This window comes from Arachis ipaensis, chromosome B4, assembly GCF_059453495.1.
Source record: "Arachis ipaensis isolate K30076 ecotype BB chromosome B4, ASM5945349v1, whole genome shotgun sequence".
NCBI classification, from domain to species: Eukaryota; Viridiplantae; Streptophyta; class Magnoliopsida; order Fabales; family Fabaceae; genus Arachis; species Arachis ipaensis.
The window spans coordinates 139,861,251-139,886,692 of NC_142439.1; the positions used below are offsets into that span (position 1 = coordinate 139,861,251).

At 35.2% G+C, this 25,442-nt stretch overlaps 1 protein-coding gene and 1 non-coding gene across 2 annotated transcripts; one reads left to right on the top strand and one right to left on the bottom strand.

Annotated features, from left to right (window-relative positions):
- Window positions 1-6,088: 6,088 nt before the first annotated feature.
- Window positions 6,089-9,669, top strand: LOC107635240 (uncharacterized). Its single transcript, XM_016338647.3, has 2 exons — window positions 6,089-9,016; window positions 9,103-9,669. The coding sequence occupies exons 1-2, from the start codon at window positions 6,193-6,195 to the stop codon at window positions 9,486-9,488; spliced, it is 3,210 nt and encodes a 1,069-aa protein (XP_016194133.2). The 5' UTR covers window positions 6,089-6,192; the 3' UTR covers window positions 9,489-9,669.
- Window positions 9,670-17,753: 8,084 nt separating this feature from the next.
- LOC148569454 (small nucleolar RNA R71) lies at window positions 17,754-17,861 on the bottom strand. The gene has a single exon (XR_015882226.1). It is a non-coding gene; the product is annotated as a small nucleolar RNA R71 (small nucleolar RNA).
- Between the last annotated feature and the right edge of the window lie 7,581 nt (window positions 17,862-25,442).

The following is a 25,442-nucleotide window of genomic DNA, read 5'->3' on the forward strand; positions in this document are numbered from 1 at the left end:
AATTTATATTCTAATATAAAATTTTTCTTAGTCACTAAATTTATTTAAATAAAATTATTATACTATTTCACTTATTTTTAGATATTAAAAATTATTAATATTTAGACTGAATTTTTATTTATATTAAATTAAATATTAAATATATTTTTTAAATAAAAAATAAAATTATATAATATATAATAATTTTATATACTTAATATTTCATTATTATTATTATTTTAAAATTTGAGAGGCGAGTGCCTCCGATCTCCCTCCCCTGTCCCTCGCTGACCATCATAAAAAAATAATTTGCACCCACTCCGCTGCTGTATTTTTGTTGATACATTGATGTCAATTTTTGGATTTTAAGCATATTATCCAGTTTTCATTGAAACTTTTTTAGTGGTTTTTGTTGTTATATGTTACTATTTCTAATTTTTTTTCTTTCAAAAATATGATTAAATTCTATTTAAATTGTTGAACGACTTCTCCCGCCAACTTTTCATTGAAAATTTGTTATTACTATAATCTTCTTGATGTGACTATACTTCTCTATATAATATCTCTTTTGATAGCCTTTTGACTAGCTCCACAGACATGTCCCAAAGGTTTTCACTTTGCAACCCAAACCGTCCAAACGTAGCTAGTTTTAACTTTTAAGCCAGCATTGTCTCCATAATTTTTTTATTCATTTTTAAAGCTCTGTTTATTTTAATGTTGAAACTTGCAAATGTAGAAAGGCCAAGATAGAAAATTCCCCATTGGCCTTACTTTTTTAAAGTTTACTTTTAATTAGTATCTATATACACAAATATGTAAATAAATACAAAAGACTTAATATTTATATTGGTATTTTAAATAGTTATTTGAATTTTCAATTTATTCAATTTAGTTTCTAAAATTAATATCTACGACTCACATTAGTTTATCGAATATTTTTTATAAATGACGTGCTAATTGATACTATGCGTTAAAATAAAATTTAACCACATGTAATGAAGTGATAATATATCGGTTAGTGACATGTAGTATATCAATGTAAACGATGATGCCATGATTATGAATTCTTGTTTGCTGATGCGATTTGGTGAATCTGAATGGATAGAAATAATGATATTTTCTATTAAGGTGATTTTTGGAGTATTGATAAGATGTGTATGCTTATCCGCCATCTAATTTGTTTCACTCGATTTTTGTAATTGTTTCACAGGATATCGAATCGAGCTTGTATCAAGCTCTCAAATATCAAGGAACAGATACGATTTCTATAAAAAAGAGTAGACTTGACTTGAGAATCACTTAGCAAATGTCGAAATGACTTGCGTTGAAATTAATAATGACAAATTTATGTTGAGTAAAGTAAATGAATAAACATATGGAGAAAAATTTAAATTACTGAACATAAAATTAAAATGTAAAAAAAATCAACGAAATAAAAAAAACTGAAAAAATGAATGGAACACTAACAAATTGAAATAAAGTAATTGACTTTTTAACACTCACATGCATTTGCACTTTATGTCCTTCTGTTACGTCACCGAAACTGAAAATTTTTACAAAATTTTGTGTGACTATAAAGTGTTTTTAATTGAAGTCCCAAAACTTTTCTGAATTTCTACTATTTATAAAATATGGAGAGAGACTTACTATGGAGCATGTTGTCCACTATCTTCTTCTTTTTTTCGGCCATGACCTTGTCTTGATCATGAAAAATCTTGACCCTCAAGTTTTGACACTCATGTCTCTCTTAATATTTAAGTCCCACGTTTTTTTAGTTTGCTCCTCAAAATTTGCACCCATGTTCTCCACTCATGTTGAAGGTCAAGTAGCAAGTTTTGATGCTCAAAGAAAGACAATAACTACATTTCGACTTTGACGCTATTTATACCATCTTTCTTCAACTTCAGTTTGTCCGTTTTTGCTTCTGTAGTTAAAACACTACTATCATAATCGAAACAATTGATAGTCAAAACGTGCTCGAAAAAAAATCTATTCTTTTGTACTAACCCAACCTATAAATTTACCCAAAATTTGAGTGTTCAAAATAAATTGATGTCTCCCTTATTTTTAGTATTTGGGACCTATCGAATACTATTAAGGTTAATTTTGATACTAATATTCTTCAAAGGGTCATCTTATTATATTAGTTTGTTGTTTTACTTGATTTTTGATAATTTTGACAAGGTGTCGAATCAAACTTATGTCAAGATTTTAATTCACAGTGCAGATACGACTCCTTTTAAAAGAAGAAACTAATTGACCCAAAATTTACTAAGTGTATGTGTCGAATGATGATTATTCATGTATGAAATATTTGATATAAATTGGATCAAATAATGTAAATAATAATAAATAAAAATATAAGAAAATAAATGAAGCTTTAAATAAATAAGAAAGTAAATTTGGGATTAAAAGAAATTAAAATGTTTGAAAAAAGAAAACAAATTAAAAATGAATTAAAAGTTAACTTCAGACACTCACATGTATTTGCACTCCACGGTTCTTCTTGACATTAGTGGTTTAGAATAAAAAATGTTATTTATTTGTACAATAAAATTAACTACCAAAATTAGCCACTATATATTTATGTATAAATACATGTATTATTTAGTTTATTTTCAATGTATATTTTGTATTAATAACTAATTTTAGTAATTTTAGTGTACGTATAATATAATTGCTTAAAATTTTGCAAAACTTTAGTGTAATTATGAAATTTTAGATTGAAGTTTTCATTTCTTTTAAATTTCTTCTATTTATATATTACAATAATAAATTATTAAATACTTTTTTTTCACGATCTATTTTTTTTTTTTTTTTTTGAGTTCTCACAACTCAGAATCTTGCCTTGATTAAGAAGGACTTTATTCTTCAAACTAAACACTTTACTTTTTTTTTTTATTTTACTTTGGTCATAAGTATTTACCCATGTTTTTTATTTTTTCATGTGTTAATGCATTGATTCACATGTTTGATAAAGGTCCGACATACCATTCCTCGACTCATATCACATATAATGTGATCGACATTTTCAATCATGGTCAAAGTGTATTTATTTGTCGAATTTTTTGTATCAACAGTTGTATTGGGTGAAATTCTAGTGGGAGTTGGCTGACTGGATGCACTAATAAATTTCTCATTAATGGTATACTAAAGACTGAATTGTTTACTTTTCAAAGGGATCTTATTCTTGCTTGCGAGCACGTGAAGTTTGGTGTGAAACTAATTGTATGAAAGCTTTCTTTTTTGTTAGGAATAATTGGGAAGTATTTGGGAGTGGATCATCTCCGCTAAAAAAAATTGGATGGTATCAATTATTTAATTTTATTTTTAACTTTTTTATATTTATTTTTAATTTTATTTATAAAATTAATGGTGAGAGATCACACTTTATTTTTTTAAGTATTAAAAAAATTGAAAGAATCTATTTCTAAAATAGTTTATAACAGAAATATTTGGTAACAAAATAATTAACTACAAATAGTCATAATTTATCTATTTAGCATCCAGTAATTGTTGCAATAATTAATAAATATTAAATAAGACAAATTCTAATTATTTTTTGTCTCTTTAATATTAACGAGTGTTAGGATTTTGTTGAATTAGTCCCACATTGCTTAGGATAGCAAATGGAGTGGGTGGCCTAGGCTATAAACATGAGGCTAAGTTCTCCATACTTTTTGCACTAGTCGGAAACACTTAAAGCTTGTATCTGACTTTTCTTTTCCTCTATATTCTTTGATTAGAGAGTGTTGTGAAGTGTAGTTAAATATTTGCTTTGAGAGTGTGGGTGTACTGGGGTGCCGGTGTTAGAGAGAAAGAAGTCTATGTGTTGTAACAATTTTCACATAGTGATATTCTCTGGTTGTCATTTGACAACGGCCGTGGTTTTTTCTACAGTAATTGGAGTTTCCACGTTAAATTCTTGTGTTGTGATTGTGTCTATTTTATTTCTCTATGAAAGATATTTTCTCAAGGAAAAATGGTGTATTATTCCCAACAACGAGTTCATAATAAACATGGAGATTTAATCGGTAAAATCAGAAAGGTCCTCCATTGAGATTGTATTAAGAAAATAATTAGTCATTATTGTGACGCTGTAAAGTGGATCCAACCTTGGGTTTAATTAGATGCTCTTATTAAACAAAAATCTTTAGGTCTTGTTTAGTACTTGGTTGTGTTTTTTTTTTTGTTTGACAATGACCAAAAAATAAAATAAAATAAGTCATCAATCATTTTTAATGATCTAAAAGATTATGTACAGAAATTTTATAACATTAATTTGTTGCACATTATGCGTAGGGGTGGCAATGGATAGGGTAAGGTAGGGTTTGGAGCCAACCCTAACTCTATTAGCGGGTTGAGATTTTTATATAAACTCACACCTACTTTACCCGCGGGTTGAGAATATCTTAACCCTAATTCTACCCGCTCTTAACCCGCGGGTACCCGATCTTATCTGCGAGTTACAAAAAAAGATGCAACATTATTATATAATTTGATGATAATTTAAAATAGAACTGACTTTTATGTAAAAAAAAAAAAAGATAAATTATTAATTAATGATCTTCTTCCAATGACTAAAGATCTTTTGCATTTAGTGATAGGTCTTTGGTTCAACATCCACTTAAAACATATTTTTATATAAGTATATAACATATACATATATAGGGTGCGAGTTGGTCGAGTAGGGTTGAGGCACAACCCGCACCCTATCCGACCTGCACGAGAACTTTACCCGCACCCTATCCTATCCGCTGCAGATTGAGTTGACAATCCTACCCGATTGAGTGGGGTCGGGTTGAATACCTGAGAGTAGGGTACATGTTGCCACCCCTAATTACGCGGATATAAATTTAATTTTTGAAAATTTCAAAAAATTTAGCTTGAAAGTTACATTATGTCAAGTTAATGAAGAATAATATTGCAACAATAACTAACTAAACTAAGTATATAGAAATAGAATGAGAGACATAGTAGCTAGTACCAAAAGATATGGATCACACTTTATTTTTTAAAGTGAAATTCAAAACTTTAGAAGATCCAAATCCGGTTAAATTAAATGTCAAGAGAATGAAACAGCAAAAGTGAAATTAATAAGTCACGCAGTTGGTAGTTCACACTTCCCAGTTTACACTTGATTGAGAATGAAACACTGCCCATGTGGGTCCTACATTCATATACCCGTGGCCTGTTGGTCAGAGAAGTTCATCCAAAACCCCACGCAAAACAACCTAAAAAATATAAAAAAAAAACGTGAATATTGAAATAAGGGAAAATACTACAGCAATGAATGCTTCTTTGGCCGTCATTTTTGAAAATTTTTGTTTTTAATAATATTTTTTTAAAAGATTTTCAGTAAAAATAATTTTATATTTAAATATTTTATATAAAAAATTTTTTATTTATCAATTATATTTGAATAAAATAAAATAAAATTATTTTTTATTTATTTATTATGTAAAAAATATTTTTTTTAAAAAAATTAAAAAAAATTTAAATTATAACTTATAAAAAAATGTGTTTTTTTTTATTTTTTTAGTACTTTTACAGTTTTACTTTTACTATTAAAAATTTGACAAACATACTAAAAAAATTAAAAAAAAAATCTTTTTTTTATTTAAATTTTTTTTTTTATCAATTTAATGACCTCCAAATAAACATATCAAAAATAATGTTTACTTACAAAAAAATTAAAAATTAATATTTAATTTAAAAATATAAAAATAAATAATTTTTAAAAAATCAAAATTTATTATAAAAATAAATTAAATAAAATTTAGACAATAATTCATACACACTATAAAATTGACCTTGAAATAATTTTCCGTTTCTCAAAAGTCCACATGTGACACACCTGCTCTGGTTACTGTTGTTATTTTAAGCAACTAGAACATTCTTCTCGTACTCTTATGATGGAATTTTAATTTAAATGCTTAAAATAATAGAAAAATTGCTCATCTAAAAATGTCTTTACAGGTGTGAAACCATATTAAATCATACCATAAATAAAAAGAATCTTGTACTTATATCTGTTTTATTTTTATAATACAATAATGCACATGTCAAAAATAATGTATATAAAATAAATAAGTGCACGACCCGCATTTATATATGTATTGATATCATTTTCTAAAGTGCCCAGAACTGATCAATCACCACCAGCCACAACATACCATCCAATAATTCAATCCATACACAAAAGGTTGAACTATGTCGAGAAAAATTCTCTTAATATTCCTCTTCTATGTTCTTGTGAAACGCTCTTGTGTGGCTTTAGCTGCAAGTGATGAGAAAAGTGAAGAAGCAAATGCACTCTTGAAGTGGAAGGCCACTCTTGATAACAAAAGCCAACTTATCTTGTCATCTTGGAACAACGGCACAAGTCCATGCAGATGGAAAGGAATTCAGTGTGACAAATCAAAGTCAATCACAACCGTGAACATTGAAAATTTTGGACTCAAAGGTACACTCCACAGTCTCAGCTTCTCTTCATTCCCAAACCTCCTCAGCATAAACATATACAACAACTTGTTCCATGGAACCATTCCCCCACAGATTGGTAACTTGTCAAGAGTTAATCAATTGAACTTGTCCAAAAATTTCTTTGAAGGTTCCATTCCTAAAGAGATCTTCACCTTGACAAGTCTCCACGGGCTTGATCTTTTCGAATGCCATCTAAGTGGCCAAATTGCTGAGTCCATAGGAAATTTGGCCAACTTAACATATCTAGATTTTGGAAACAACAATCTTTCTGGCCACATTCCTACTGGGATTGGCAAATTGGTCAACCTTGAGTATCTTTCTTTCATAGATAATTATCATCTTTCTGGTTCCATTCCAGTGGAAATAGGAATGATGACAAACCTTCATACGATTGATTTCTCAAGCAACACTCTCTCTGGGGCTATCCCTCCTACCATTGGTAACTTGAGCAATTTGCAACAATTATACCTTTCTAATAACACACTCTCTGGGTCAACTCCACCCTCCATCTGGAACATGTCTAACTTAACCTTGTTATATCTTAATAGCAATAACCTTTCTGGATCCATCCCTGCTTCCATAGAAAACTTAGCTAACTTAGATTCCCTTGCACTTGATAAGAATCACTTTTCTGGATCCATTCCTTCCACATTGGGAAACTTGACAAAGCTCTTCCAATTATACCTCAGCTTTAATAATTTTTCTGGACCAATTCCTGCCTCTATAGGTAATCTGGTCAATTTGAATTACTTGAGCTTCCATACAAACAACCTCTCTGGAACTGTCCCTGAAACAATTGGAAACCTGAAAGGCCTCAAGATGCTAGAATTGGCCACCAACAAGTTTAATGGCACCCTTCCACAGGGCATTAATAACTTGACAAGTTTGAACACCCTTTCCGTGTCCAATAACAATTTCATTGGCCATTTGCCAACTCAAATCTGCTCAGGTGGATTACTTTCATACTTCAATGCTGAGAACAACCATTTTACTGGATCAGTGCCAAGAAGCTTGAAGACTTGCTCTAACATTGCTAGACTCACATTACAGGGAAACCAGTTGGAAGGTGACATTGCAGAAATTTTCGGCATATATCCGAATTCAGTACATATTGATCTGAGTGATAACAAGTTTTATGGTCAGATTTCACCAAACTGGGGAAAGAGCCATAACCTTCAGAACTTGTACATGTCCAACAACAATATTTCTGGTGCTATACCACCACAAATTGTTGAGGCTACTAATCTGGGTAGGCTTCGCCTTTCTTCAAACCAACTGAATGGAAAGATTCCAAAGGAACTAGGGAATATGAAAAACTTGTTTGAACTCAGTATCAATAACAATCATCTCTCAGGAAGCATTCCACCAGAAATAGGATCATTGAAGAATCTGACATTCTTGCGCCTAGCAGGAAATGAGTTGAGTGGCAACATACCAAGAGAAGTTATGCAGTTACCCAAATTGGTTGAATTGAACTTGAGCATCAACAGACTAGAGGGAAGCATCCCCTCTGGCATTGCCTCATTTAAACCTCTCTCTTCTCTTGATCTTAGCAACAATTTGTTGAATGGAACAATACCAAGGTGGCTTGGAGATCTGACGCAATTGAACTTCTTGAACCTCTCACACAATGATCTCTCTGGCAATATTCCCTCCAGTTTTGATGGCATGTCAGTCTTGATTTCTGTCAACATATCACACAACCAGTTAGAAGGGCCTCTTCCAAACAATCAAGCTTTTCTTAATGCTTCAATTTGGTCCTTGGAAAGTAACAGAGGCTTGTGTGCTAACAATGTCACCGGCTTGGAGCGATGCACAAAGAAGCATAGCCCGAAGATGGTATTGTCTCTCATCTTTGGAGCACTTGCTCTAGCACTTTGTGTGGTAGGTGTTTCAATGTATATTCTTTACAGAAGAGGCAGAAAGGGAGAAGATGATGTTAAAGAAGTGCAATCAGAAGAGCACTTTTCCATATGGAGCCATGATGGGAAAATGGCATTTGAAACAATCATTCAAGCTACCAATAATTTTGATGACAAATATCTCATTGGAATTGGAGGGCAAGGATCTATTTACAAGGCTGAGTTGCCTTCAGGTATGGTTGTTGCAGTGAAGAAGCTTCATGAGAAGACTGCTATTGGGGAGGAGACATACAATTTGAAAGCATTTGAGAATGAAATCAAAGCATTGACAGAAATGAAGCACCGCAACATCATAAAGCTATATGGGTTTTGCCAACATTCACGGTTCTCATTTTTGGTTTATAAGTACTTGGAAGGTGGAAGCTTGGATCAAGTGCTAAGAGATGAAGCGAAAGCAAGTAAATTTGATTGGGGAAAGAGGGTGAATGTGATTAAAGGAGTTGCTAATGCTCTATCATATATGCATCATGATTGCTTACCTCCTATAGTTCATCGCGACATATCGAGCAAGAATGTCCTTTTGGATTCAGAATATGAAGCTCATGTCTCTGATTTTGGGACAGCTAAGTTTCTTAAGCCAGGTTCAAGTTGGACAACACTTGTAGTCACCTATGGATATGGAGCTCCTGGTAAGTTCATTTTCCCTTGATTTCTATACCAAGAATGATCCATATATTTCTTTATGCATAACTTGAAATTTCCAATTTTGTTATAGAGCTAGCTCAGACTATGGAAGTGACAGAGAAAAGTGATGTATATAGCTTTGGAGTGCTTTGTTTGGAGATCCTCATGGGAAAGCATCCAGGAGATTTGATCAACTCATTGTTGTCGCCAACAACAGCATCAATAACATACAATTTGTTATTGGTTGATGTCATGGATCAGAGGCCACCCCATCCTAAGAATTCAATTGTTGGGGAAATCATGTGGATCACAAAGTGGGCACTTGAGTGCTTGAGACAAAGTCCACAATCTCGACCAACCATGCATCAGATTTCTAAAGAGCTTATGATGGGAAAGTCACCTTTAGCTAATCACCAGTTTCCTATGATCAGAATTGGGCAACTCATTGAAGAAGGATCGGGGAGTGCACTTACGTGATTGCTTCATTATGATCTAATGATTCATACTTCATATATATAGTCCACCTGTGTCTTAATTCTTAAGCTTGTTTACTTTGACACCGTGTGTACCATTTATATATATGTCCGAGTAAAAAGTTAATTTCTTTGGTTATGTTTTGTGCCAATCTATTACAAAAGGAGATAAGCTTGTTGAGTCAGAATGCATGAATAGAAGTAGAGTAATCTCATTGTTAATGTTTCAACAAAGAGCAGAGAATAAAGAAGAAAAAATGATCTATTGATGAACTCGATTCTTGTTGATTTAGAACTTCGAAGTTTTTCTTTTTTTTGTTGCACAAGGGGAGGATTAAACCCGTGACATTTGATTAAAGAAAAGTGAGACATTTCCGTCCAACCACACCCTCTGAATTCTTTGCGATGAGCCACTAGCTTGCTTCTTTCTTTTTCTTTTTCCTATTCTTATTACTGTTCATTTTTCTAGCTCTATGACTTTTCTTCCATGCTCTCTATTTGTTATTTTTTAAAGTGTATTTCAAAAGAATTCCATACTTCCATTGGTCCCGTTAGACCTGGAATTTCATTTTATTCCCCTTAAATAATGCATTCAATAATCATTTTATTTCTAAAGGATGTGCTTGTTTTAATATTGAAGGTGAAAAGTACGTTTAAATTGCTTGAATGTTTTAATTTTTGGTTTGGATATTTTTTTTATTGTGGATTCGTTATTTCTATTTTTAGTGAGAGTAACATTAACCAACATAAAAATATTACAAATAAAATCCTGTTCTTTTATTTTTAAAAAATTAATAATTAAAAGTTTGCCCCTTTGTTTTTGCTATTTACACATTCTCTATTTTCTTTTAATCATAATGTCGAAGAGATGAAATTTTTGTCTCTATTAAGATTCTTGTCATGTTCTCGTTCCATTCCCGTAGTTACTACTATGGTTGTCACTACCGCTTCCTGCATTCAGTACTGTCACCACACTTTTTACTGCTGTCATATCACATTTTTTGATCTTTCTGCGTTGTTATGCTTAGTCTCTATCTCTGCGAACTACCTAAGTTCCATTTCACTTTATTTTATTTTATTTTATTATTTTTCTTAGAGAATTTTTTATGAATTTAGATATTTTTCTGCTGTCTTTGCACCACACTTTTTATTATATTTTATACTTAGACCCCCTCCTTTTTTGGTTTTTCATAAAAAAATTGCTATATGTCCTTAAAGTAATCTTAATACATTTTATGAGACATGAGTCTGAGGGATACATCATGCAAAGTTAGTCTTTCTTTATCAATTGAAAGTTAAATCTTGTTTTCTATTAAATTGATTATTTTGCCATGTGAAGAATTCATTCACTGAATATGTTCCATGAGAATTGAAAATCTTAATCTCTTCTAACAAAAACTTATCTTAATTAATTTTGGATTCTTTTCATAGCATTTTTCTTTTAATTTTATACAATAATATACTTCATTTGTCCTAATGTGTAGAGTTGTATTCACTCTTAAAAGGAAAAAAGACAGACTGTAGGTATGAGCTCAGGAAACATACATTATTCAGTCTCTGTATTGCTATTTTATCTTTTTTTTTTTAATTAAAAATTGACTATTTTGTTAGAATTACTTATATCTGAGGTATACTTTGAATTTTGTTAGTCATATTCCTGCATTTCTAATTTTTCACCCCATTTCTTTGGTTCATTTATTAATTACAATCCATTAATATTTGTCTGTGACAGGGAAATGATTTGAAATGACATCTTCTCTATCTATACGACTTTTTTGTGTTTCTCAAGTTTATATCGACTAGGTTTTTAATACAACTACATGTATTTTTCTTGTTGGAAATGGTGGTCTGATGCAGATTTTATGGTCTTAGACTTTAATTTTCTATAAATATCCACCATCAAACTCATTTGATTTGGTAATCTATCCAACTGTATGTTACACGTGTACTGCTTATTTAAACTACCTATTTAAGTGGATGCCTCGTACCTAAAGGATCACGTTTATGATATTTATTATTAATATGTTATTTAACTATCAAGAGGTATCATGTTTTGTTGGGTTATAAATTGTGTTATGAATGGTGAAAAATATAATTTAGGGTTTCGTTTATGATTGATCTTTTTCCAAATGGAGTTGAATTTTTATCTCTCTTCTCTATATAAGTTGAAGGAAGTAAACTCGTTAATTTTTTACCTAGTCCTTGTAGCATTATTCTTGGAAAAAGGACTACATATATATGCAAAATTCATTCATGTATATTTTTTAAAGTTGTTATTATAACAACTCGAATTTTTAGAAAATTAAATTTATTATATTTGTTCAGAATTTTATTCAAAAAAATTATTTTACTAAAAGTAATTAAATAAAAATTTATAATACTTTGAGTTAAAAAAATTATTAAGAGTCATATATAATTTTCATAATAATTGGAGTTTAAATTAATTAAAATTTTTATATAATCTTTATTATAATTAGTTATTTAGTATGATTAAAATTAAAATTCTAGTAATAAAAAAAATTATATGATTTAATTTAAATAATTGACATTTTGCATTTAAACGGTACTTAATAAATCATAATTAATATGTTTATTTTATAATTTAAATTAAAAATAATTATTTTATTCAGCAATATATTAATGAATAGTATTTTTAAATGTTTTTAAATAGAATATATTTAATTTTAAAATTATTATTCTACTCACCTATTTTATCAAAATATCTATTTTATCCATATTCCTTTATAAAAATCTAACCCTAACCCTAAATTCCCAAATCAGAAACCCTAGCTTCCAATTCCTAGCCCTAATCCCCCTCATCCCAGCAGCCGCACCCCCACCCCGTTTCCCTTTCACCCTCTCAAACGTGACACAACAGTAGAGAAGAGCTGCGAACCAGAATGGAGAAGAAGGGAGGGAGTCACACCGCCACCGCACCTCATCGCGCCCAGCTCGTTGCCGTATCCTGATGCTGCCACCGTCCAGCTCATCGTCGCGACGTGCACGCCGAGTCTGTTCTGCCACCGTTAATGTTGCCACAGAGAAGAGAAGAAGAGCACGATGTGACGCGAGCAAAGGCCAAGAGGAAGGGGACATCACCGTGCCTCCATCGCGATCAATCCACCACCGCCACTGCTAGGGTTCATCGTTGCCACTTCTGCCACTGCCGATGAGCACGAAGAGAGAGGGAGATAGGAGTTCGCGGAGCAGTGAGAACGCGACAGGAGAGCTCCGTCGAAGCTAGTCACCGTCGCTGAAGCCTCCATGGTCATCGCTGCCCTCGGAGCCGCCGCCAGAGGAAGTCGTTGCCACCGATGAGCTGTCGCCGATGTTGGGTCTGCTGTGGGAAGAAACGCAATGGTGGTGAAAGAACCTTTCACTGCCGCTAAGCTCACCGAAAGCCATCGTAGCTACTGTTCCACTTTGTCTTGCTCTATCTCGGTATTCTCTGTTAGCTTGGAACTGCTGCAAGTTGTTGTTGTTGTTGCTGGGAACCGTTATGTGGCGGCCGGAACCACCATCGGAGATGCCGTTCGGTTGATGCCGCTGCCGCTGTCGTGATTGCGTTGTTAATGCGACTTTGAGGTAGGGAATTTATTTTTAAAGTGTAATGGTTTTAGATTTAGAATGCCTACAAATTTAATTGGATAATTGCAAATGATTTTGTTTGTTTTTTTTTTTTTTGGTGAAGAGAGGGGTGTCAACGACCCCAACAAGAGAAGAAAACAACACACAGAAAGGAAAAACACAACAAAATACAAGAAAAAACACCACCTAAAGAGTCCCTTTCAATCTAAGAAAACCCATACAATCAGAGGAAAGAACATTGAATATGTCAGGGATAGAATCTTCGAGGATGTGGAGACCCAGCGGCATTGATTGCCCCTTCTTTGCTAGAATGTCCGCTATTGAATTTGCTTCACGAAGAGAATGTGGTTCCAATGCACCTGCTGGATGCGACTTGATAAGATTTGGATTTCTTCTACAAGCGATGCACAAGAGTGAAAGGCAGGGCATCCATGTTTAGTGAAGTTGATAGCAGCAAGAGAATTTGATTCCATGATAGCATGGTTCCAACTGTGAGTGATGGCCAGTTGGAGTCCTTTAATGACCTCCCCATAATTCTACATGCATAATTGATGAGCGGATAATTTATACGCTTTTTGGCATTATTTTTAGTATGTTTTTAGTAGAATCTAGTTACTTTTAGGGATGTTTTCATTAGTTTTTATGCTAAATTCATATTTCTGGACTTTACTATGAGTTTGTGTGTTTTTCTGTGATTTCAGGTATTTTCTGGCTGAAATTGAGGGACTTGAGCAAAAATCAGATTTAGAGGTTGAAGAAGGACTGCTGATACTGTTGGATTCTGACCTCCCTGCACTCAAAATGGATTTTCTGGAGCTACAGAACTCAAAATGGAACGCTTCCAATTGCGTTGGAAAGTAGACATCCAGGACTTTCCAACAATATATAATAGTCCATACTTTGCCCAAGTTTTGATGATGCAAACTGGCGTTCAACGCCAGCTCTCTGCCCAATTCTGGCGTCCAGCGCCAGAAACAAGTTGCAAAGTGGAGTTTAACGCCCAAAATGGCACAAAAGCTGGCGTTCAACTCCAAGAATGACCTCTCCACGTGTAGACTTCAAGCTCAGCCCAAGAACACACCAAGTGGGCCCCGAAAGTGGATTTATGCATCAATTACTTACTTCTGTAAACCCTAGTAGCTAGTTTATTATAAATAGGACTTTTTACTATTGTATTAGACATCTTTTGATCATTTTTAGATCTCTAGACCTCCATGGGAGGCTGGCCACTCGGCCATGCTTACCCTTTATTCACTTATGTATTTTTCAACGGTAGAGTTTCTGCACTCCATAGATTAAGGTGTGGAGCTCTGCTGTTCCTCAAAGATTAATGCAAAGTACTACTGTTTTTCTATTCAATTCATCTTATTTCGCTTCTAAGATATTCATTCGCACTTCAACCTGAATGTGATGAACGTGACAATCATCATCATTCCCTGTGAACGCGTGCCTGACAACCACTTCCGTTCTACCTTCGATTGGATGAGTATCTCTTGGATCTCTTAATCAGAATCTTCGTGGTATAAGCTAGATTGATGGCGGCATTCATGAGAGTCTGGAAAGTCTAAACCTTGTCTGCGGTATTCCGAGTAGGACTCTGGGATTGAATGACTGTGACGAGCTTCAAACTCGCGAGTGCTGGGCGTAGTGACAGACGCAAAAGGATAGTAAATCCTATTCCAGTATGATCGAGAACCTCCAGATGATTAGCCATGCAGTGACAGCGAATCGGACCATTTTCACAGAGAGGAATAGGACGCAACCATCGACAAGGGTGATGCCTCCAGACGATTAGCCGTGCTGTGACAGAGCATTTGGACCATTTTCCCGAGAGGATTGAAAGTAGCCATTGGCACCGGTGACATCCTTACAAAAAGCCAGCCATAGAAAGGAGTAAGACTGATTGGATGAAGACAGCAGAAAAGCAGAGGTTCAGAGGAACGAAAGCATCTCTATGCGCTTATCTAAAATTGTCACCAATAATTTACATAAGTATTTCTATCCTTCTTTTATTATTTAATTTCGAAAACTCCATAATTATTTTATATCCGCTTGACTGAGATTTACAAGGTGACCATAGCTTGCTTCATACCAACAATCTCCGTGGGATCGACCCTTACTCACGTAAGGTTTATTACTTGGACGACCCAGTGCACTTGCTGGTTAGTTGTATCGAAGTTGTGACAAATTATGAATTGATATTAGAGCACCAAGCTTTTGGAGCCATTACCAGAGATCACAATTTCGTGCACCAAGTTTTTGGCACCGTTGCCGGGGATTGTTCGAGTTTGGACAACTGACGGTTCATCTTGTTGCTCAGATTGGGTAACTTTCTTTTCGTTTTCTTTTCAAAATTTTTTCAAAAATCTTTCAAAAAAAAAAATTATCATCTGTTTTCGAAAAAAATAAAAATGTTTTCAAAAATATATTTTTCTTCAAAATTTTTAAGAATGAATTCTAGTGTTTCATGAAGTATGTTGAAGCCTGGCTGGCTGTAAAGCCATGTTTAAATTCTTTTGGACTGAGGTTTCACTTATACTCAAGAGAAGAGCTTCTTTGTCTTCTTAGCAAATTAGCTGATGCATGTAATTACATACTAAAGCTTGGCTGGCTATTAAGCCATGCCTAACCCTCAGATTGGAGCTTTAGACTAAAGAGCATAAGATTCCTGGAATTCATATTAAAAATTTTGGAATCCTTATTTTTCTTTTTCAAATTAATTTTCGAAAAAAATCCAAAAAAAAAAAAAAATAGAAAATCATAAAAATAAAAAATATTTCATGTTTCTTGTTTGAGTCTTGAGTCATGTTTTAAGTTTGGTGTCAGTTGCATATTCATCTTGCATTTTTCGAAAAATCATGCATTCATAGTATTCTTCATGATCTTCAAGTTGTTCTCGGTAAGTCTTCTTGTTTGATCTTTGCATTTGCATGTTTTGTGTCTTTTCTTGTTTTTTCATATGCATTCTTGAATTCTTAATGTCTAAGCATTAAAGAATTCTAAGCTTGGTGTCTTGCATGTTTTATTTGCATTAAAAATTTTTCAAAAATAAGTTCTTGATGTTTATCATGATCTTCATAGTGTTCTTGGTGTTCATCTTGACATTCATAGCATTCTTGCATTCATCACATGTTTTGATCTAAAATCTCCATGCATTGAGCATTTTCATTGTTTCTCTCTCTCATCATTAAAAATTCAAAAAAAAAAAAAAAATATCTTCCCCTTTTTTCTCTCATCAAATTCGAAAATTTGAGTTGACTTTTTCAAAAAATTTTAAAATCAAGTTGTTTCTTATGAGTCAAACCAAATTTTCAATTTGAAAATCTTATCTTTTTCAAAATTTTTTTCAAAAAAAATTAAAATCTTTTTCATTTTTCTTAGTTATTTTCGAAAATTCCAAAAATATTTTTCAAAAATCTTTTTCTTAATTTTATATCATAATTTTCGAAAATAACATCATCAATTAATGTTTTGATTCAAATATTTCAAGTTTGTTACTTGTTTGTTAAGAAAGATTCAAACTTTAAGTTCTAGAATCATATCTTGTGAATTCTTGTGAATCAAGTCATTAATTGTGATTTTAAAAATCAAATCTTTTTCAAAACTAATTTCAATCATATCTTTTCAAAAATATCTTCTTATCTTATCCTTTTAAAAAATTTGACTTCAAAATATCTTTTCTAACTTCCTATCTTCTTAGCTTTTCAAAATTGATTTTCAAAATTTGTTTCAACTAACTAACTAACTTTTTGTTTGTCTCTTATCTTTTTCAAAACCACCTAACTAACTCTCTCTCTCTAATTTTTGAAAATATCTTCCCTCTTTTTCAAAATTTCTTTTTTATTATTTTAATTTTCTATTTTCAAAAAACTACTAACCTTTTTCAAAAACTATTTTCGAAAATCACTAACTCTTTTTCAAAAAATTATTTTCGAAATTTTCCCTCTCTCATATTATTCTATTTATTTATTCATCCACTAACATCTCTTTCTCACATCACTCACCAAAAAAATCCGAACTCCCTCTCTCTATCTGAGTTCAGATTTTCTTCTTCTTTTCTTCTACTCACACAGGGACCTCTATACTGTGGTATAAAGGATCCCTATTATTATTATTATTATTATTTCTGTGCCCTCTTCTTTGTCATATGAGCAGGAGCAAGGACAAGAATATTCTTGTTGAAGCAGATCCAGAACCTGAAAGGACTCTAAAGAGGAAACTAAGAGAAGCTAAATTACAACAATCCAGAGATAACCTTTCAGAAATTTTCGAACAGGAAGAAGAGATGGTAGCCAAAAATAATAATAATGCAAGGAGGATGCTTGGTGACTTTACTGCACCAAATTCCAATTTACATGGAAGAAGCATCTCCATCCCTACCATTGGAGCAAACAATTTTGAGCTGAAACCTCAGCTAGTTTCTCTGATGTAGCAGAACTGCAAGTTTCATGGACTTCCATCTGAAGATCCTTTTCAGTTCTTAACTGAATTCTTGCAGATCTGTGATACTGTTAAGACTAATGGAGTAGATCCTGAAGTCTACAGGCTCATCCTTTTCCCTTTTGCTGTAAGAGACAGAGCTAGAGTGTGGTTGGACTCTCAACCCAAAGATAGCCTGAACTCTTGGGATAAGCTGGTCACGGCTTTCTTAGCCAAGTTCTTTCCTCCTCAAAAGCTGAGCAAGCTTAGAGCTAATGTTCAAACCTTCAGACAGAAAGAAGGTGAATCCCTCTATGAAGCTTGGGAAAGATACAAGCAACTGACCAAAAAGTGTCCTTCTGACATGCTTTCAGAATGGACCATCCTGGATATATTCTATGATGGTTTATCTGAGCTATCAAAGATGTCATTGGATACTTCTGCAGGTGGATCCATTCACCTAAAGAAAACGCCTGCAGAAGCTCAAGAACTCCTTGACATGGTTGCTAATAACCAGTTCATGTACACTTCTGAGAGGAATCCTGTGAGTAATGGGACGCCTATGAAGAAGGGAGTTCTTGAAATTGATACTCTGAATGCCATATTGGCTCAGAACAAAATATTGACTCAGCAAGTCAATATAATTTCTCAGAGTCTGAATGGAATGCAAGCAGCATCCAACAGTACTCAAGAGGCATCTTCTGAAGAAGAAGCTTATGATCCTGAGAACCCTGCAATAGCAGAGTTAAATTACATGGGTGAACCATATGGAAACACCTACAATCCATCATGGAGAAATCACCCAAATCTCTCATGGAAGGATCAAAAGCCTCAACAAGGCTTTAATAATGGTGGAAGAAACAGGTTTAGCAATAGCAAGCCTTTTCCATCATCCACTCAGTAACAGACAGAGAATTCTGAGCAGAATCCATCTAGCTTAGCAAATTTAGTCTCTGATCTATCTAAGGCCACTGTGAGTTTCATGAATGAAACAAGGTCTTCCATTAGAAATTTGGAAGCACAAGTGGGTCAGCTGAGTAAAAGGATCACTGAAATCCCTCCTAGTACTCTCCCAAGCAATACAGAAGAGAATCCAAAAGGAGAGTGCAAGGCCATTGAATTAATCACCATGGCCGAACCTGTAAGGGAAGGAGAGGACATGAATCCCAAGGAAGACGACCTCCTGGGACGTCCAGTGATCAATAAGGAGCTTCCCTATGAGGAACTAAAGGACTCTGAGGCTCATCTAGAGACCATAGAGATTCCATTAAACCTCCTTATGCCATTCATGAGCTCTGATGAGTATTCCTCTTCTGAAGAAAATGAGGATATTACTGAAGAGCAAGCTGCCAAGTTTCTTGGTGCAATCATGAAGCTGAATGCCAAATTATTTGGTATTGAGACTTGGGAAGATGAACCTCCCTTGTTCACCAATGAACTAAGTGATCTGGATCAACTGACATTGCCTCAGAAGAAATAGGATCCTGGAAAGTTCTTACTACCTTGTACCATAGGCAACATGCTCTTTGAAAAGGCTCTGTGTGACCTTGGTTCAGGGATAAACCTCATGCCCCTCTTTGTAATAGAGAAACTAGGAATCTATGGGGTGCAAGCTGCTAAAATCTCATTAGAGATGGCAGACAATTCAAGAAAACAGGCTTATGGACAAGTAGAGGACGTGTTAGTAAAGGTTGAAGGCCTTTACATCCCTGTTGATTTCATAGTCCTGGATACTGGAAAGGAAGAGGATGAATCCATCATCCTAGGAAGACCTTTCCTGGCCACAGCAAGAGCTGTGATTGATGTGGACAGAGGAGAATTGATACTTCAATTAAATAAGGACAACCTTGTGTTTACAACTCAAGGATCTCTCTCTGCATCCATGGAGAGGAAGCAGAAAAAGCTTCTCTCAAAGCAGAGTCAACCAAAGCCCCCACAGTCAAACTCTAAGTTTGGTGTTGGGAGGCCACAACCAAACTCTAATTTTGGTGTCAAACCCCCATATCCAAACTCTAAGTTTGGTGTTGGGAGGTCTCAACAAAGCTCTGCACATCTGTGAGGCTCCATGAGAGCCCACTGTCAAGCTATTGAGTTGGGAGGCAACCCAATATTTATTTATCTAATTTTATTTTTGTTTTTCATGTTTTCTTAGGTTCATGATCATGTAGAGTCACAAAATAAACGAAAAATTTAGAAACAGAATCAAAAACAGCGGAAGAAAAATCACACCCTGGAGGAAGCACCTGTCTGGCGTTCAACGCTAGAACAGAGCATGGTTCTGGCGCTGAACGCCCAAAATGGGCAGTATCTGGGCGCTAAACGCCCAAAATGGGCAGTATCTGGGCGCTGAACGCCAGAATTGCACCCTGGAGAAGAGCTGGCGCTGAACGCCCAGAACAAGCATGGTTCTGGCGTTCAACGCCAGAAATGGGCAACAAATGGGCGTTGAACGCCCAAAATGGGCACCAACCTGGCGCTGAACGCCCAGAGTTGTGTGCAAGGGTATTTTACATGCCTAATTTGGTGCAAGGTTGTAAATCCTTGAACACCTCAGGATCTGTGGACCCCACAGAATCACCTCAGGATCTGTGGACCCCACAGGATCCCCACCTACCTCCACTCACTCTCTTCTCTCTTCTCAATCATCCTTTATTCCCAATAAACACTCTTCCCTATTAACCCTTCACCACTCACATCCACCCACTCTTCCCCATAAACCTACCCAATAAATTCCACCTACCTTCAAAATTCAAAATCAATTTCCCACCCAAACCCACCCTATATGGCCGAACCTTACCCCCCTCCCTCCCCTATATAAAGCCTTCCATTCTTCTTCATTTTCACACAACACAACCCTCTCTTTCCCTTCTTGGCCGAAACACACCTCCCCCCTCTTCTCCATATTTTCTTCTTCTTCTTCTTCATCTAATTCTTTCTTTTCTTGCTCGAGGGTGAGCAATATTCTAAGTTTGGTGTGGTAAAAGCATAAGCTTTTTGTTTTTCCATTACCATTGATGGCACCTAAGACCGGAGAATCCTCTAGAAAAGGGAAAGGGAAGACAAAAGCTTCCACCTCTGAGTCATGGGAGATGGAAAGGTTCATCTCCAAAGCCCATCAAGACCACTTCTATGATGTTGTGGCCAAGAAGAAGGTGATCCCCGAGGTCCCTTTCAAACTCAAAAGAAATGAGTATCCGGAGATCCGACATGAAATTCAAAGAAGAGGTTGGGAAGTTCTAACAAATCCCATCCAACAAGTCGGCATCCTAATGGTTCAAGAGTTCTATGCCAATGCATGGATCACCAAGAACCATGATCAAAGTAAGAACCCGGATCCAAAGAACTACGTTACAATGGTTCGGGGGAAATACTTAGATTTTAGTCCGGAAAATGTGAGGTTGGCGTTTAACTTGCCTATGATGCAAGGAGATGAACGCCCCTACACTAGAAAGGTCAACTTTAATCAAAGGTTGGACCAAGTCCTCATGGACATATGTGTGGAAGGAGCTCAATGGAAGATTGACTCCAAAGGCAAGCCGGTTCAACTAAGAAGACTGGACCTCAAGCCTGTAGCTAGAGGATGGTTGGAGTTCATCCAACGCTCCATCATCCCCACTAGCAACCGATCTGAAGTTACTGTGGATCGGGCCATCATGATCCATAGCATCATGATTGGAGAGGAAGTAGAAGTTTATGAAGTCATCTCCCTTGAACTCTACAAAATAGCCGAAAAGCCCTCTCCTGGGGCAAGGCTAGCTTTTCCTCATCTTATTTGCCATCTATGTTACTCAGCTGGAGCTTTCATAGAAGGAGACATTCACATTGAGGAAGAGAAGCCCATCACTAAGAAAAATATGGAGCAAGCAAGAGAGCCCATTCATGGAGCTCAAGAGGCGCATGAAACTCATCACCATGAGATCCCGGAGATGCCTCAAATGTATTTTCCTCCACAAAACTATTGGGAGCAAATCAACACCTCCCTAGGAGAATTAAGTTCCAACATGGGACAACTAAGGGTGAAACATCAAGAGCACTCCATCATCCTTCATGAAATAAGAGAAGATCAAAAAGCAATGAGGGAGGAGCAACAAAGACAAGGAAGAGACATAGAAGAGCTCAAGGGCATCATTGGTTCCTCAAGAAGGAAACGCCACCATCACTAAGGTGGACTCATTCCTTGTTCTTACCTTCTCTATTTTTCGTTTTCTCTATGTTAAGTGCTTATCTATGTTTGTGTCTTCATTACATGATCATTAGTAGTTAGTAACTTTGTCTTAAAGTTATGAATGTCCTATGAATCCATCACCTCTCTTAAATGAAAAATGTTTTAATTCAAAAGAACAAGAAGTACATGAGTTTCGAATTTATCCTTGAACTTAGTTTAATTATATTGATGTGGTGACAATGCTTCTTGTTTTCTGAATGAATGCCTGAACAGTGCATATGTCTTTTGAAGTTGTTGTTTAAGAATGTTAAATATGTTGGCTCTTGAAAGAATGATGACAAGGAGACATGTTATTTGACAATCTGAAAAATCATAAAAATGATTCTTGAAGCAAGAAAAAGAAGCAAAGAACAAAGCTTGCAGAAAAAAAAGAAGGCAAAAAAAAAAATAGAAAGAAAAAGAAAAAGCAAGCAGAAAAAGCCAGAAGCTCTTAAAACCAAGAGGCAAGAGCAAAAAGCCAATAACCCTTAAAACCAAAAGGCAAGGGCAAATAAAAAGGATCCCAAGGCTTTGAGCATCAGTGGATAGGAGGGCCTAAAGGAATAAAATCCTGGCGTAAGCGGCTAAACCAAGCTGTCCCTAACCATGTGCTTGTGGCGTGAAGGTGTCAAGTGAAATCTTGAGACTAAGCGGTTAAAGTCAAGGTCCAAAGCAAAAGAAGAGTGTGCTTAAGAACCCTGGACACCTCTAATTGGGGACTTTAGCAAAGCTGAGTCACAATCTGAAAAGGTTCACCCAATTATGTGTCTGTGGCATTTATGTATCCGGTGGTAATACTGGAAAACAAAGTGCTTAGGGCCACAGCCAAGACTCATAAAATAGCTGTGTTCAAGAATCATCATACTGAACTAGGAGAGTCAATAACACTATCTGAACTCTGAGTTCCTATAGAAGCCAATCATTCTGAACTTCAATGGATAAAGTGAGATGCCAAAACTATTCAAGAGGCAAAAAGCTACAAGTCCTGCTCATCTGATTGGAGCTATGTTTCATTGATAGTTTAGAATTTATAGTATATTCTCTTCTTTTTATCCTACTTGATTTTCAGTTGCTTGGGGACTGACAAACCTCAATTTGACGGTTTGTTTTGTATTGAATTTAGAGCATCTTGATAACCTTTTGTCACATTTAGCCTAGGAATTAGCATGGTTTTGTATACTCTCCTTTAATTGTGCTTGAATGTGAAAACATGCTTTTTAGGACTCAAAATAGCTAAATTTAATTCACCTTGATTCTATTAGATGCCTTGATATGTTTGTTAAGTGATTTAAGGTTTAGGAGGCAAAGATTGGATCAAGGGAATGAAGAAAGAAAGCATGAAAAGTTGGAGAACTCATGAAGAAATGAAAGAACCGGAAAGCTGTCAAGCCGACCTCTTTGCACTTAAACGACCATAACTTGAGCTACAGAGGTCCAATTGATGTGGTTCCAGTTGGGTTGGAAAGCTAACATCCGGGGCTTCGAAACGATATAAGATTTGCCATAGTTGCATCGCGCATAGGGGCGCGCACGCGCACGGTACGCGGACGCGCCGATGGTGGCACATGACCCACTTAATGCAAACGTGGCTAGCGATTTTAGAAGCCTTGTGGGCCCAATCCAACTCATTTCTGATGCTATTTAAGCCAAGGATTGAAGGGGAATCAACATACTTTTCATACTTTACTTTTACTTTTAATCATTAGTCATAGTTTAGTTTTAGAAATAGTTAGAGTTAGAGAGAGAAGCTCTCTCTTCTCTCTAGAATTAGGATTAGGAATTAGGGTTAGATTAGGATCTCATAGTTCTAGGTTTAATTCAAGTCTCCTTCTACTTCTACCTTCAATTGATGATTGCTACACTTTGGTTCTTCTCTCTATCCCTATTCTCTTGTTGTAATTTCTCTTATTTTGTTTCTAGGTTTTGTAATTGAGATACTCTTGTTCTCTCTATTTTCTTTCAATAATGCAATTTGAGGTAATTCATGATAATTATGATTTCCTTGATTGTTGTTGTTAATTCTTTACATTCAATTGTAGTTAGAATTCATTCTTGTTGTGATTGACTATACTTTTCTTTTGTGCCTTCCAAGTGTTTGATTAAATGCTTGGAAGAATTTTAGACTAGGATTTTATGTTCTTGGCTTGAGAAGGTAACTTAGGGTTTATTGAGTCACTAGTGTCCAATTGATTGATAGTTGATAGCCATTAACTCTAGCCTTCATTAATCCAATTAGTGGAAAGCTAGGACTTACGGACTAGGATTGATATAACTCACTTGACTTTCCTTTGTTAATCAATTTAAGGATGACTAAGTGGGATTAATCCTTGCAACTACCATACTTGTGGCTAGTGATAATGATGAAGACCCTTGACAACCAAACCTTGCCAAGACCATTTTGTGAATAAAGTTTTCCTACCATTTACTATTCACATTCCTCATCCAAAACCCCAAAATAAACAAGTCCATAACCAATAACAAGAACACTACCTTGCAAGTCCTTTGAGAGACGACCCGAGGTTTAAATACTTCGGTTTATAGATTTTAGGGGTTTGCACTTGTGACAAACAAATTTTTGCATGAAAGGATTATTGTTGGTTTAGAGACTATACTTCAACGAGATTTCATTTGTGAAATTCTAAACCGTCAAAAATCCGTTCATCAAAATGGCGCCGTTGCCGGGGATTTGCAATGGTGTTATGTTATTGGTTATTGTACATATGTGAATAGTGTAAATAGTTTGTCTTTTGCTTGTTTACTAGATTTTGTTAGTTTTATTTTGTTTTTCCATAATGAATTCTCACTTTGGCTATGAGTTTGGCTCTAATTGTGTTGTAGGGAATGTGAACTTCAATGCTAACATGTACCAAGGATGGAACACTCCAAGATGGGAGGAGCCTCAAGGAATTGATCACTCCTATTGGCATCAAACTCCGGACACTTATAGGTATAATTCTCATCCTAATGCATGTCAATTCAATGGCTATGGTGACTCCTTTTATGACAATCAACCACCACCATATGCCTATGAATCTTATCCTCAACATGATGCTCAACCATACTCACAAGCCCCTTTCTACCAAGTACCTTTATGTGACCCTTATCCATCATATAACCAATCACCCATACCACATCCTTGTGATCATTATGAGCAAGAACCTTTAGAACCACCACAACCTTATCAAGATTACTACCATGAACCACCTCAACCCTCACCATCTCCATACCCTTACCAAGAAGAACCACCTTCCTACTATGAACCATCTCTCCAAAATAATGAACCTTTCTATTCACCCCGAGCCCCAATAGACGATCCTCTCACTTTGTTACTCCAAGGACAAGAAGCCATGAAGCGGGATACACTTGAGTTTGTGACCAATTTGACCAAGGTGGTGCACACTTTAGCCCACCAATGCTTGAATACTCAAGGTACTTCCGTGACCACATGGGAAAAGTCAAAAGAAGAGCAAAGCATGAAGGAGAAATTAGAAAATTCGGTGGAGAAGGAGGAGTCAAATTTTGTGTTGGAACAATTGGAGGAGCCTATGATCATTGAAGAAAAGGAAGAGGTGGTTGAAGATTTAGGAGATGTTGAAAGTCCAAGGGAATGTAGTCTCATGGAGCACTCTTCCAAGGAGCTTGATATTGAAGTTGAAGAAGGTGCGCAATCTCCAAGACATATCATCGTTGGAGACTTGGAAGAGGCTTATCAAGAGATGGATTCAATCATGGATGAATTTCTCTCTA